The sequence below is a fragment of the Arvicanthis niloticus genome, chromosome 18, assembly GCF_011762505.2.
Source record: "Arvicanthis niloticus isolate mArvNil1 chromosome 18, mArvNil1.pat.X, whole genome shotgun sequence".
Lineage (NCBI taxonomy): Eukaryota > Metazoa > Chordata > Mammalia > Rodentia > Muridae > Arvicanthis > Arvicanthis niloticus.
In genome coordinates this window covers 45,523,534-45,537,197 of record NC_047675.1, presented here as the reverse complement: position 1 = coordinate 45,537,197, position 13,664 = coordinate 45,523,534, and the positions used below count along the sequence as shown (strand labels likewise).

At 51.5% G+C, this 13,664-nt stretch overlaps 1 protein-coding gene across 1 annotated transcript in view; it reads right to left on the bottom strand.

Moving 5' to 3' along the window:
• The window catches only part of Atp2c2 (ATPase secretory pathway Ca2+ transporting 2), a 56,786-nt gene that overhangs the window by 18,788 nt on the left and 24,334 nt on the right, over positions 1-13,664 (bottom strand). Inside the window, exons 5-11 of the mRNA XM_034522490.2 lie at positions 13,058-13,093; positions 12,893-12,954; positions 9,219-9,327; positions 4,963-5,112; positions 4,822-4,890; positions 4,265-4,340; positions 1,438-1,504 (exon numbers count right to left, since the gene is read on the bottom strand). Coding sequence (XP_034378381.1) covers positions 1,438-1,504; positions 4,265-4,340; positions 4,822-4,890; positions 4,963-5,112; positions 9,219-9,327; positions 12,893-12,954; positions 13,058-13,093 — 569 coding nt within the window. The remainder of the gene's footprint in view (positions 1-1,437; positions 1,505-4,264; positions 4,341-4,821; positions 4,891-4,962; positions 5,113-9,218; positions 9,328-12,892; positions 12,955-13,057; positions 13,094-13,664) is intronic.

Below are 13,664 nucleotides of genomic sequence, written 5' to 3'. Positions count from 1 at the left end.
GTATGCCCGTGAAGGTGCCAGACACGCTAGAATTGGAGCTACACAGAGTTGTGAGCTGCCATGTGGATGCTGGGAATTGAACCCAGGTCCTCTAGAAGAGCAGTCAGTGCTCTTAAACCACTGAGCCATCTCTCCAGCTCCGGAACCACATTGCTAACCCACACTTAAATCGTTCACATTTACTGTCTTCTCCAGCCTGAAAACCCTACGAGGGCCCAGGCCTGAGGCTCAGTCAGTGCGTTGATGATGTAACAGCCAGCCCGTCAACCCTCAGTCAATATTTGTAGGCCGGTGAGGACTGCCGGCTGCCAAGGGTGGGAACAGAATCTTAGAAGTCCTATCCTGCACCATGAGGGATGGTTCAGAGTCTGTCCTCCACTCTTCGATTCTATAGCCATGAGCAGCTGTAAAGCCTGAGTCTCAGTTTCCCCACTTGTAAAATGGAGCATGTGTGACTTCGTGGAGTTGAGCAAGGACCAGCTAGCATCACCTGTTCAATTCCGGTTCCCTGTCTTGGTATCAGAGGATCCAGGCTCCCACTCCTGGGTACCCCCCAAACCCTGGGCTCAATTCCCAGCAGGGCATATACCAGGCACATGCAGGGTATCAGAAGTTCAAGGCAAGCCTGGGCTACATGAGATCCTGTCAGAAACAGACAGAGAGGCTGATGGATTCATCCAGGTCCTAACCCTGGATGTATGGCTAACCTTATCTGAGAACAGAGTCTTGGTAGATGTAATCAAGCCATGGTAAGATGTTGTGCTGATCTTTGGTGGTACAGGGATGGAACCCAGGGCTTTGCACATCCCAACGACATTCTATCACTGAGCTCCGCCCTGGCCCATCTTAGAGTCTCTGGACTGCCAGCTTGATTGGACAGAGAGGTTAGTAAAGCATACCTCTGGGTATAAGAGGATTGGCTGGGAGTTTGTGGGGCAGTGCCACCCCAAAGGGCCTAGACGGAATGAAAGAGGAGAACCAGGGGCACCTGCGTGTCTCCCCGATTTCTGCCAGGAGAATCTCTGGCCTGCTATGCCTTCCACCACAGGGTCTGGCTCACCACAGGAGCAAGGTGACCGTGGGGAACCCTCTGAAACCTTGAGCCAAAAGAAGTTATTGCTCCCTTACTTCCTTTCCTCATGTGTTTTGTCACGGTGACTAGAAACTGAGAAACAAGGTCACACCCTGTCTGGGTTGGGGGCACACTCTTATCTAGACAGGCTACCATATGGCCCAGGCTCTCAGCTGGGTAGATCCAACCCTCAGCAAAGAGGGATGAGAAGGGGTCCCCATGTTCTATACAGTGCATGCCTTCTCCCGTATGCCACTGGAGACCCAGTTTGATGGGGTCAAGAAGTATCTCTCCCATCCCTGCCTGGCCTGCAGCATGCTACACGCTCTGCTGGGGGAAGAGACCTGGGAGCCTTTGCCACTTACCTGACCCCGATAGTGAACATGCTGAGAAGGGGCTTCCCTTGCACCCAGCCAACCAGCATCAGGAGACCTGCAAGAGACAGGGCAGCATCAGTCTGGGCTCCTGTGTCCCCAGTGTCTCATCGTGCTTATAGCGGCTTGCCGAGGGGCCCTCTGGGAACTCAAATGCTGGGACTAAGTAGTGACCTCGGGAGCTTGAAACTGCAGAGCTGGGAAAGAAGGATGGCCTCGAGTGCTCGGAGCCCTGGTCCAGTCTCCAGGACTGGGGGATGGGCGAGCAGTGCAAAAGAAATAACACAGGATATGTAGGCATGGTGGCTCATACTTACAATCCCAGCATTCTGGAGGCGGAGACAGGAGGATAGCCATGTGTTTGAGGTCAGCATTGACATTGTTTCAAATGAACAAAAGCAAAGAAATAAAAAGAACCCACACACACCCAACTTTTCTGTTAAAAAAAAAAAAAAAACCACATTCTACTAGGAAATAAAATCCTGTCTCTTCCCCCCACACACTCCCCACCCCCTCCCAGAAGATTCCCACCAAGCTTAGGATGAAGACACTCGACACCAGTTCACACTGGGCAGTTCTCACACTGGGCAGTTCTCGTCTATATTCTGTTAATTCCTGTGAGGGCTGGGGTAAGCCTCTGTTGCTTCCTCTTACTTTTGTTTTGTTTTTTTCTTTTTTCAGTGTTGGGGATGGATCCCAGAGCCTCACACACACACCAGCCAGCTCTCTACCACAGAGCCACACCCCAACGCCCCGGGGTCACTGTTTTTTTAAATATGTCTTAGGTCCTGATTAAATTTCCTCTTCCTCCTTTGCCGATCAGTTATCAAATGTTTACAAAGCACTAGGTATTGTGCTGGGCCCTGGAGGTGCGGGGGAAGAATTGACCTGAGTCACCCTGGGAGCCAGGAACAAATTCACAAGATGTTCCAGCAAGAGAGAGAAGGACTGAAAGACCTGAGTCTGGGCCCCATTGTTCTCTGTTGCTCTCTTACCCTCTTCACTGTCTACCATGCCTTTCTCTTCCTGAATACAATATCTCTACATTTCTCCCCATTCACAAGCTTCTGGTCCAATGCTTTGTTCCAGGATATGAGAACCTGGAGCTCTCTGGAGGTACCGTCCCTAATTCGAGTCTTTCCTCTAACAGTGTTGTTATGGGATCCGAAAAGGCCATTGAGGATGGGACTCTTTCTAATGGTTCTCCTTTGGCTCTTGGTAGAGACAGGGCATTCTGATCTGCTCGAAAGTTGAGAACATCATAGGCCATTGTCCCTTCCCTTATGGGTTAATCTAGCCGGGTCTGTCAATCACCAGCTAGAGACCACCCCTAGGAAGTCTGATTCACCGGAAGTCCTTCTAAGGAGGCGGGAGAAATAATCATTCCCTTAAAGACATAATGCACGTTTCCCCCCTGGAGAATGCCCTTACATCAATCCTTCACAGAGCCTCACCAGGCAATTCTAATCAGTTGGCCCCATTTCTGAGTTCTTGCAGGGATAATCTCTTGTGTACTGGGTGGAAGCATCATCTGTCAATAACGAGCTGAATGGCCAATAAGCTGAGGCAGGATTAGTAGGTGGGACATCCCGTGGGGGGCGGGGCGGGGGATTGAGGAATTCTGGGAAATAGAGAAGCGTGGGAAGATTCCCCACCCAGCCTCTAAGGCCATGGGGCAGATGTAAATTAATATAAATGGTTAATATAAGTTACAAGCTAGCAGGGAACAGGCCAAAGTTATGGCCTAGGCACTTTTTTCAATAATAATAATCCTCCCAGTTGTTATTCGGGAACGGGAGCGCAGGTGGAAAAACACAGGGTTACAAGCCCTAACTCAGAGCGATAGCTTTTCCTTTTTTTTTTTTTTTTTTTTTTCTTTTTCTGTCTCTTTCTTTTGGATACTGACCAAAGCCAGAACATGTTTTCCCTAATGCTTTGGGCTTTTTTGTTCGTTTTCTGAAGCTACCCCTGACCCTGTCTCTTTCTCCATACAAATGCCTATTGACCTCCATGGCAGAACATTCTGGTCTAACTTTAGAAAGCCATGGACATCTGTCTTCCTCTCCCCCCACATTAGTCTCCCTGAAAGATGGTCCATTATTTTCTTGCAAATTCTAATTTAAAAAAAAAAATGTCCTCAAGCTCTCTTCCAAACTCATTTAAAAATTCTTTTATTGCCTGGGGGTGGGGGTGGGGCTGCCACACACCTTTAATCCCAGTACTTGGGAGGCAGAGGCAAGTGGATCTCTGTGAGTTCGAGGCCAGCCTGGTCTACAGAGTGAGTTCCAGGACATAGCCAGGGCTATACAGAGAAACCCTGTCTTAAAATAAATAAATAAATAAATAAAATTCTTTAATTAATGAGACTAAGAACCCGAAGAGGGGACTCCAGTTTCACTAGTATGGAGGTTTGAATATGCTTGGCCTAGGGAGTGGTACTGTTAGGTCTGGCCTTGCTGGGGGAAGTGTGTCACTGTGGGGGTGGGCTTAGAGACCCTCCTCCTAGCCACATGGGAGCCAGTGTTCCCCTGGCTGCCTTCAGATGAAGATGTAGAACTCTCGGCTCCTCCTGCACCATGCCTGCCTGGATGCAGCTATGTTCCCACCATGATGATAATGGACTGAACCTCTGAACCTGTAAGCCAGCCCCAATTAAATGTTATCCTTTATAAGAGTTGCCTTGGTCACGGTGTCTCTCCACAGCAGTGGAAACCCTAAGACACCCAACAGTGTGTGGCGCCCAACACGGAGCCCCTGAAGTTTCAACAGCATGGCCCTGCTAGGTCTGCAGAACCCACCAGGAACCGACTTCACTCACCAATGATGCCAAAGGAAAAGATAGTTAGCTGCTTGCCCAGCTTGTCCATGCTCTTCTGCAGTGGAGTTTTAGGTGTCTGCAGGTTGAGGAGGAGGAGGAGGAGGAAGGGTGGAGGGACCATGGTTAGGAACCTTGGGTACCATGCACAGATATTTGATAAACATGATGGGGCAGGGGTGGTTGGGGAGGCACACATGAAGTTCTGAGGATAACTTTCGGGAGATGGTTCTCTCCCATATGAGGCTTGGTGGCAAGTACCCTCACTCATTAAGCCATCTTGCCAGCACACATGCTAAGTTTTAAAATTAAAAACGAAAAGTATGCGCCCAAATCCCCTGTCCTCCAATTTTCTGAAGGGGAGCAGGGCTGACTCTGGCTTAGAACAAATCTGTTGGAAGCTGTGGCTGACCACCCTCAGCCCTGCTGGCCTCTTCTTCTGCCTCCCCACAGCCCCTGTAGCCTCGCAGCCCCGTAGCCCCTGCACCTGCAGCCCAGAAGCCCCGCAGTCCTCGCAGTCCCCGCAGTCCCCGCAGCGCCCACAACCCCACAGCCCTCACCTCTTCCGCCCGCATCATCTTGAAAACTTCTCCAAACTGAGACTGCTCCCCGGTTCCGATCACAACTCCCTGTGTGGAGGAGAGACGGAGGTAACACAGGGTCTGGAGCTGTAACTGGCAGGGCGCCGGGGCTCCATTTACCTGACCCTTCCCGCACTGCACCAGCGTCCCCATGAAGACCACGTTGCTCAGGGTGCTGAGATCCCCGCCGCCAGCCAATGGGCTGTCTGTTTTGCCGCATGGCTCCACTTCTCCTGTGAAGCTGGATTCATCCACCAGGAGGTCTGTGACCTGGGGAGGGCAAAGGTGAGACCCTCAGGTCTCCTCTTGTCCTTCAGAGGCCTCGAGTATTTGGAACAGTACCAAAAGCATTGACAGCTGTCAGGCAGGGAAGGAGCCTTGGAAAGACAGACTTAGAAAAGCTTGGAGCCCTGGGCCTCTCGAGGAAGACATGCAAGTCTTACAGCCTGTTTGATGCTATTTGCAATGTCAGAATCAGCAGAAAACATGGCTCGACTGTTCCCTAAACACTTCTTTGCCTCTCCACGTACCTGCCCCCACCAAGCACCTTTCACTACTGTGAGAGCCATGTGATAACCAAAGGCTCCACTCTGGATGGGGAGTGAGCTTCTCCAGGGTGGGGTGTGCTGCAGGCCCAGTGAGGTGGCTCAGCAGGTAAAGACACAGGGCAGGGAGAAAAGCCCCTAGGAGGAGGCTGGGCAGAAGGACAGACCTCAGCTGAGACCTCAGAATGGGAAGGGTCAATAGGAAACAGTCCCAGCAGCACAGCCCCTGCAAGGAGACAATAGTACCTCTGGGTGGAGCCAGGCCTAGCTTCTGGCTTGGGCCTATTCCTGTTCAAAACAGCTAATTCTTGTCCATTTAACCTTCAAGGTCAGCCCCAAAGTGGTTGTGTTGTCTCCAAGAATCCCATCCTGCCCTCCTCAGGCAGGGGCTGGGCTCTTGGGTCCAGGCCTTCCTATCAGACTCTCCCAACAACCACTGAACAATGACCCCCCAAGGACAGGCTCAGGCCTGTCCCTCTGGGCTGTAAACCCAGGAGCTCAGGGTCATTCTTGGCACCCAGGACAGAGCCCTGCACATACAAACATAGGTCAGCTAGGCCTGGCAGTGCTGATATGCCATCCAGAGCTTGGGTGGCTAAGGCAAGAGAGCCAAAAGTTCAAAGCCAGCCTGGACAACTTAGTGAAACCTGTCTCAAACTAAAATGCAAATCGAGGGCTAGAGATGTCACTCTGAGGTTGTGTTCCTCATCGGTTGGTGTGGGCTTAGCACGCACGAGGCCCTGGATCCCTACCTCAGTGTTGGAGGACAGTGGGGCAAGGGAGGGGCCCTGGAATGGATCCTCCCAAGATACCAACATCACCATCTTCAGAATGTATAGATGTGTTTTCCCAGTTTAGCAGAGGGAACTTGGCAGGTGTGACAGGCTCTCTGTAACAGGGAGCTGATACTGACTCCTAAGAGAGTAAGGGTAATGGCACCCCAAGGTCATTGAGGAGGACAAATGATCAGAGAGGGGCTAAAGGTTGAAAGGGGCCATAAGAAATGCAGGGGACTGGCACCTCCGGTCACTGGGACGCTCCTGGTCTCTAGAGCTGGGGGAGGAGGGAGAAGGGAGGAGGAAGAAGGGAGGAGGGAGAAGGGAGGAGCATGGCCTCCTGTACTTGGCTTGTTACAGCAGCTACTGGTGCCTGGCAGGCAGAAGGGACATAGAAAGACAGCTGGACAAGAGAGGGGCAAGAACAGGCTAGGTTCAAAGCTACGCTGAGTGCCACCTCAGGAGGCTGTGCAGCCTTATAGGCCATGAGGAAGTTCCAAGAGAAACAGGCTCCTAAGTACAAGCATAGCCACACATGCTAATGCCGGGGAAGGTTCTAACAAATGTGTCTTTGTGCAGCTTCAACTTGAGCGGACATCACAGAGAGCGCAGACAAAGCCAAGATGGCAGTAACCTCACTAGGGGGCCAAACTGGTAGGGCCCCACCACAGTGCACATGGCTCTAGTGGCCCAGAGTGCAGTTTGCAGTCTATGATCATAGATGAACACTGGTCTCTTCGGATGGAGCATCTGAAGGAGAAGGAGCTGGTAGTGGGAAGAGGACACAATCTCGGGGGATGAGGCAGGGGCTGGGGGGTGGAGAGACATGAGTGAGTCCAAGACAGAGCTGGGGACATAACCCACGTAGCCCCAATGTGACCAAGATGCTGGAGGATGGGGCTCACAAAGGCTCCCTCCTTTCCCAGGCTACGTGTGTGCTTCTGCTCGCTACCCCACAATCCTGTCCCTAGTGCTAGGACCTCTTGATAAAGCTTCCTTGCAGCTCTGACAAGTCCTCACTTGAGACTTCACAGTGGGAAAGAATAGCCAAGAACTTTGCCTCTGTTCCCACTCAGGGGAACAGACGGTAAGGCTTTGTGACACCATGCAGCTGTGCACAGGCTATTGTGGGTCCTGTCCTGAGGCTTCTGAACCTCCTGTTCCTGGAACTCACTGATCAGGGCTGGCCACTCCCGAGTCTTGGAGCTTAATCGCTGATAAAGGTTTTCTGCCGTGAATAAACAAAAGCTATTGATCATCCCAGGGAGCTGCAAGGTGCCAACAGGGAGATGTGCAGGGCACAAAGGTGTCATATTTGCAATACCGATACATGCGGGCGTTATTGAAATTAATCCGAGGCTGCGTAGCCAGTAGCAGCAGTCAAGGTGATGCTTAAACTGACCTAGAAGCCCGAGGTCTACTCAGGGCTACATAGCTTAAATTACCCGCCAATACCCGGGCCATCACAGGTGATGGATTACCTGGTCCTCACGGTACTCTGCACAGACTGGACAAACTGTTATGTCGTAAGTGAGACACCAGGCCAGGACTTAATGCCCAAGGGTCTCCTGCTTCTCCCACAGACTGCACCACCCAGTGTTTCCTCAATTCCGTATCCTCAAAGCTACTTAACCCTCCTAACTGTCCCAGGCTGTTATCACCTCCTGTGTTACATTTAAAGAAACTGAGGCACGATGCGGGTAAGCAGAGAGCTCCAGGTTACTTACACACTTGGCATTTTAGGTGTTGAGTTCAAAACGAGGCCCATGTGCAGCCCCTCTCGTGGCCCTGCCTTTTTACCTCCCAAGAACACTTGCAGCAGAGAGAGCTCCTCATCCTCAGAACTCCATGGATAAATCTCTCAGTCACTTGCCATTCATCTCACTAAGAGACCAAGCAGTGCTCACCTGTTCTTGAGAGAGGCTGTCACTCATGTGACTGCCACCCAGTCCTTTCTCCAAGCGGTAGTAGCATCACCTCACACAGCTCCATGTATGCTTCTACTAGATGGTAACTCTGAACCTTCAAGGTGTGAGAGCAGACAGCTCCACCGCAGTCGCCAAGCCAGACCTCTGCCATGCTTGATGGTTCTCTGCCTCAGTTTCCCTCCTTGCTAAGCAGTAGCCCATAGCCTACCCAAATCCTACCTTAGATGATTTTGCCACTGTGATCTGCTCTGTAAACCATATACCCTGGGTAAGGAGGTAGTTTAGTTGGTAAAATGCTTGCCTTGCTAGTTACAAGGACCTGATCTGAGTCCCAGACCCATATGGGAAGAAAAGAGAAGACAATGACAAAAGGAAGAGGAGGAAGAAGAAGAAGAGGAGGAAGAGGAGGAGGAGGAGGAGGAGGAGGAGGAGGAGGAGGAGGAAAAAGAGGGGAGAGGAGGGAGGGAAGTAGGAGGGAAGGAAAGAGGAGGGAGGGAGGAGAAGAAAGGGATGAGGAAGAAGAGAGGAGGAGGAGGAAGAGAGGAGGAGGAGGTTGTGGTGGTGGCAGCTGCCATGGCAACAGTGTGCAAAGGAAATCCCAGAGCTAGGGAGACAGACAGGCAGGTCTGTGGGACTAACTGTTCAGCCAGTTGAGGCTACTTGGCAAGCTCTGGGCTCAAGGAACAGTGTCAGAAATGACACCCAAGGTGGTTCAGCAGCCTCCATGCTCATACGCACACACGCGAGCTCACTCACATCACGCACAAAACCCCACATAACCAAGATGTGTTAGACCTGTGCTGGCTGCTCCCCAACCCCCCTACCCTGCTCAGTCATGGGGCGGTGTTACCAGCTCCCTAGAAAGATACTCAACTAAAAGAAAAAAAATTATAATAAATGATCTCTGTCTCTTTCACTCTCTCAAGAGAGAAGACAATTACTAATATTTTTGGACCATTGTTGACACTATGGGTAACAAACTGTAATGGAAGCCACACAGCCAGGGGAACCTCGGTTCTAGAAGAATAAGCTGGTTGGTAACGGTAGATTTGGGGGTCTTGTGCCCACACTGTCTGCTCAGCAGAACCAGCTACTATATGCAAGCTACAGTGTCAAGGGGTGCTCACCTCAGTGAGTCGGATGTCAGCAGGGATCCGGTCTCCCATGGACAAGGACACAATGTCTCCTGGAACCAGGTCTCTTGCGAGCATGTGCTGGAGCTTGCCATCTCTCAGGCTGCATGGGAGAGGAGACGGCATGGTGACCCCCGTTTCATGCCCTCTGACAACTAGATGAACAGGTCGACTTGGCATTTTTATTGCAGGCAGACTCTCGAGACTTTACAGTCCTACTTTTTAAACTCTTGCATCTCAAAATACTTCAGGAAGGCATGTGGCTACTGAGAGACCCTGGGTCTCCCATGAGGGATGGAGCTGCTGCCTCTGGAAGGTTCAGGAGGTAGAGGTCATGTAGTCTATGGCTTCCAGGTGGCACCTGGGAAATCACACTTTGACACTGCAAGAACACACTGCCCTGGCTTGGAGGCCAGGAAGGAAGGATGCCATCAGGGCAGCAGCCTCAACACCTAGGAAGCCTGGCCCTGCTCAGTGCATAGTCACCTATGGCTGTCTGGGCACAGGTTTCTACTGCAGATGTCCTTTCTTCTAGTTCCCCTAGCTCAGCAACTAGACAGAGCTAGGACAAAACCCTCCCAGTGGCTTCTCATGGCCCCTTGGAGGCAGCCACCCCACAAAATCTGCCATCTGATCCACCTCCTGCTACTCCTGTCTCCACTCAGACCCCCTTTCATGGTCTTGGGTCTTTGTAGACCTTAAGAGACAGGGTAGGAATCCCCTTCCTCCTGGCAGAAGACTTGATTTTGCTTAGGGCCCCTCCCTTTTCTACAGCCGCCTGTTTATTTAGCTAGTGGGCCATACCTGGGTATAATCACCAGAGTGGTTCCATTTTTGCCTGTGACAGGTTTACGAGACAGGCTTATGAGGTGTTGACCGGAACTTGTGAGAAAGGTCTCCTTGCCCCGTATATACAGTCTCTTCAGTGGGACCTTTATATTGTGACAGTGATGGCCAGAGCTGTGGCGGCCATCTTGGCACCTCTAGGGAAGCCAGTCAGATCGAGGAGGCAAGACCAAGCCCATGGTACCACGTCAATCAACCCCCACGCTGATCCCTTGCTATGACATGACATTATTTCCTTGTGTCCTGCACAATTAAGTTTTCCATTCTTTGTAGCCAAGAACACTGGGCTGCTGCTCCACGGGTGTTTCCTTCAGTGCCCTCCCTGCCTCCAGTGTCCTGTCAGGGCCACCTGATGATCCTCAGAGCTGTCCTTGTTTCCCCCCGCCCCCATCACTGCCACACCCCTATGAGTTTTCTCGGTTTGATAGTTTGGGCTTTGGGGAGCACTGAGCATCTGCTGCTTCCCAGTTATCCTGTCTCTACTCGTGAGAGGGCCCTGAGCTCTCAGAGGCCCACAGTCCCCTAACTCCTCCTACCAGGATGATCTCTGAGCACCTCACCAGGTCCTTGGCCCTGGTTTAAAAGGGAAACTGTCTCTGAATTTGCTTCTGGGGGTAGTGGTAATGTACTCAACTATGAAAAGGGCAAGACTTGGTATTTAAGCTTAAAGTCCGGTCATCATACTAGATCACTCATTTCTGGCTGCTCAGCTAATGTCACCTGTCTGGGTGTCTGATGGCCTCATACTCCAACCGGCGGACCCAGATGGTCATTATCCTTTGCAGCTTCTGGAATGTTCATCCTGCCTATGGGTCCATATCTCCCTCTCCATCCCAACTGTGCCCTTCTTCCTCTGTCTTGCATCTGTCTCTGTCTGTCTGTCTGACACACACCCCATAACTGCTGGCACCTTGGGAGACCAGCCAGACCTATGACCCATGAGGCTTGCTTCCTACCTAAAGTCCCAACTTAAGTCATGGGTGTTCCTGAAAAATCTCTGGGCAGGCTCAGAGCTGAGCTGAGTGTCTGAGTCTCCTAATATCCTAAGGCTACATGGTGCCTCTAGTCTTCATTATGATCAGTACAGGTACTGAGGGGACCCAGCCGCATGTGGGACCCTCAGCCAGGTCCGTGGGTGGGTGAAGGATAGGTCTTTCCCTTCAGTTCCAGGGGGTGGCTTGTGAATTCTACATGATATCCTTAAAAGCTGGCCCTAGAGTCTGAAGATGGCTCAGCAGGGCAAGTTTGACCCCTAGAAGCCCATGGCAGGAGAGAACTGGCTCCCCCAAATTGTCTTCTGGCCTTACACATGCCACGGCATGCTACACTGACACAAATACACACAAATAAGTAAATATTTTTAAAAAAATGTAGTTGACCCCTAATGCATTCAGACTCCTTTCTGTCCAAGCATCCCTCCCGCCAACGTTCTCACTTTAATAAAATCAAAAAAAGGACAGAAAATGAGGACCCTGCCTCCTCAGTCAGCCACACTTGAAGTTCTTAGAAACCACAGCTAGCGACCCCACACTGTACAGAGCAGGTTAGACGATACTTCTAGAAGTTTCTACGCATGCGTGTTGCACTGGCCGTGAAGGACAGATGGGTGCTTTTGTTGCTTTTGTTATTTTCCTTTTTAAAACATCGCTGATGGGAGCTGGGGACAGTAAATGGCAGAGGAGCAACATGTGGGTTGGCAAGAGGCAGCCACCTGCCCAGAGCTGCTGACCCAATCAGACAGAAAACATCCTCGTGGTAGAATGGCTCCTGTAGTCTCATATGTTTGAATGCTTGGTCTCAGTTTATAGATCTGTTTGTGAAAGATTAGGAGGTGTGGTCATGTTGGAGGAGGTGTGGTCTTATTGGAGGAGGTGTGGTCATGTTGGAGGAGGTGTGGTCTTATTGGAAGAGGTGTGGTCATGTTGGAGGAGGTGTGGTCTTATTGGAGGAGGTGTGGTCTTGGGGGTGTGTGGTCACCTTGGAGGAGGTGTGGTCTTGTTGGAGGAGGTGTGTCCCTGGGTGGGTTTTCAAAAGAGCCCACACCATCCTACTCTGGCTGGCACTCTTGCATTCTCTCTCTCTCTCTCTCTCTCTCTCTCTCTCTCTCTCTCTCTCTCTCTCTCTCGCTCTCGCTCTCTCTCTCTTTTGCTCTCTCGCTCTCTCTCTCGCTCTCCCTCGCTCTCCCTCGCTCTCTCGCTCTCTCTCCCTCCCCCACTCTTGCTCTCTCACTCTCTCTCTCCTCCACTCTGACTTGTGGTTGTTGTCTCAGTATCTCAAATGTAAGCTCCAGTACCACGCCTACTTGTCTGCTGCCATGCTCCCTGTCACGATGATTATGAACCCCCCCCCTTCTGAAACAGTGAGCCCCAGTAATCTCGTCCTTTGGCCTTGGCCATGGTGTCTCTTCACAACAGTAGAACAGTGCCTAGGACCCGCCCTGCACATACAGCCAGGCTACAGCCACACCGCGCTCTGAGGCTGGGCCCGTTACCACCCCAGCTCAACTTCATCTTGGCGCTCTGGGCCCCTCTCTTCAGGCGAAACTCAGGTTTCTGCTCTATTTCCCAGGCTTTTCCCCACAGCCCCTGCCAAGTCAAGTTAGACCCTGATGCCCGAGCAGAGGCCCAGAGAGGTGGCGCCTCCTGCCTATGGTCACACATCAAGCCACCAGATACCAGGTCTCCTCACTCACAGTGAGACTGAGACTGCTCTCCCCATGGCACACCATGAAGGTGACAGCACTGGCCAAGCATCTGTTAGACCCATCAGCGTATTCATTTGCTCCTTCCATGGACCATGGGCTCATGGGGGTCCAGACTTACCAGTTGCACTCTGGAGGTACCAGCTTGGTGAGCTCTTCCAGAGACTTCTCCGACCTGTATTCCTGGCAGGAAGCACATCAGATGTGCTGTTCAAGGGTGGGAACCCCGACAAATTCCCACCACGGCCCAGTTACTCCACCCAGATGGGATTTAGGATGTACGCACCTGGATGAAGCCAACAGTCACCACGATGAGAACCGCCTGGAAGACAGGGTGCCGGGAGCGGGGATGTGAGCCCTACTTACAGCGGGGCTCTGACCTCACTGTTGGGGCTCAGAGGGTCTGAGCCTACTGTACGCCAAGCCTCGTGGTATGGACCTGTGATCCAAGGCCTATATATACTACACACACACACACACACACAAACACACACACACACGTGCATTAAATATATATTGAATACATTATAAATATATATAATATATAAATTATGTGTGTGTGTGTAAGTAGTGGCTGGTTTTGTGTGTCCACTTGACACAAGCTGGAGTTATCACAGAGAAAGGAGCCTCCCTTAAGAAATGCCTCCATGAGATCCAGCTGTAAGACATTTTCTCAATTAGTGATCAAGGGTGGGAGGGCCCATTGTGGGTGGTACCATCCCTAGGCTGGTAGTCCTGGGTTCTATAAGAAAGCAAGCTGAGCAAGCCAGGGGAAGCAAGCCAGTAAGCAGCATCTCTCCATGGCCTCTGCATCAGCTCCTGCCTCCAGGATCCTACCCTGTGTTAGTTTTTGTCCTGCCTTCCTTTGGTGATGAACAGCAATGTGGAAGTGT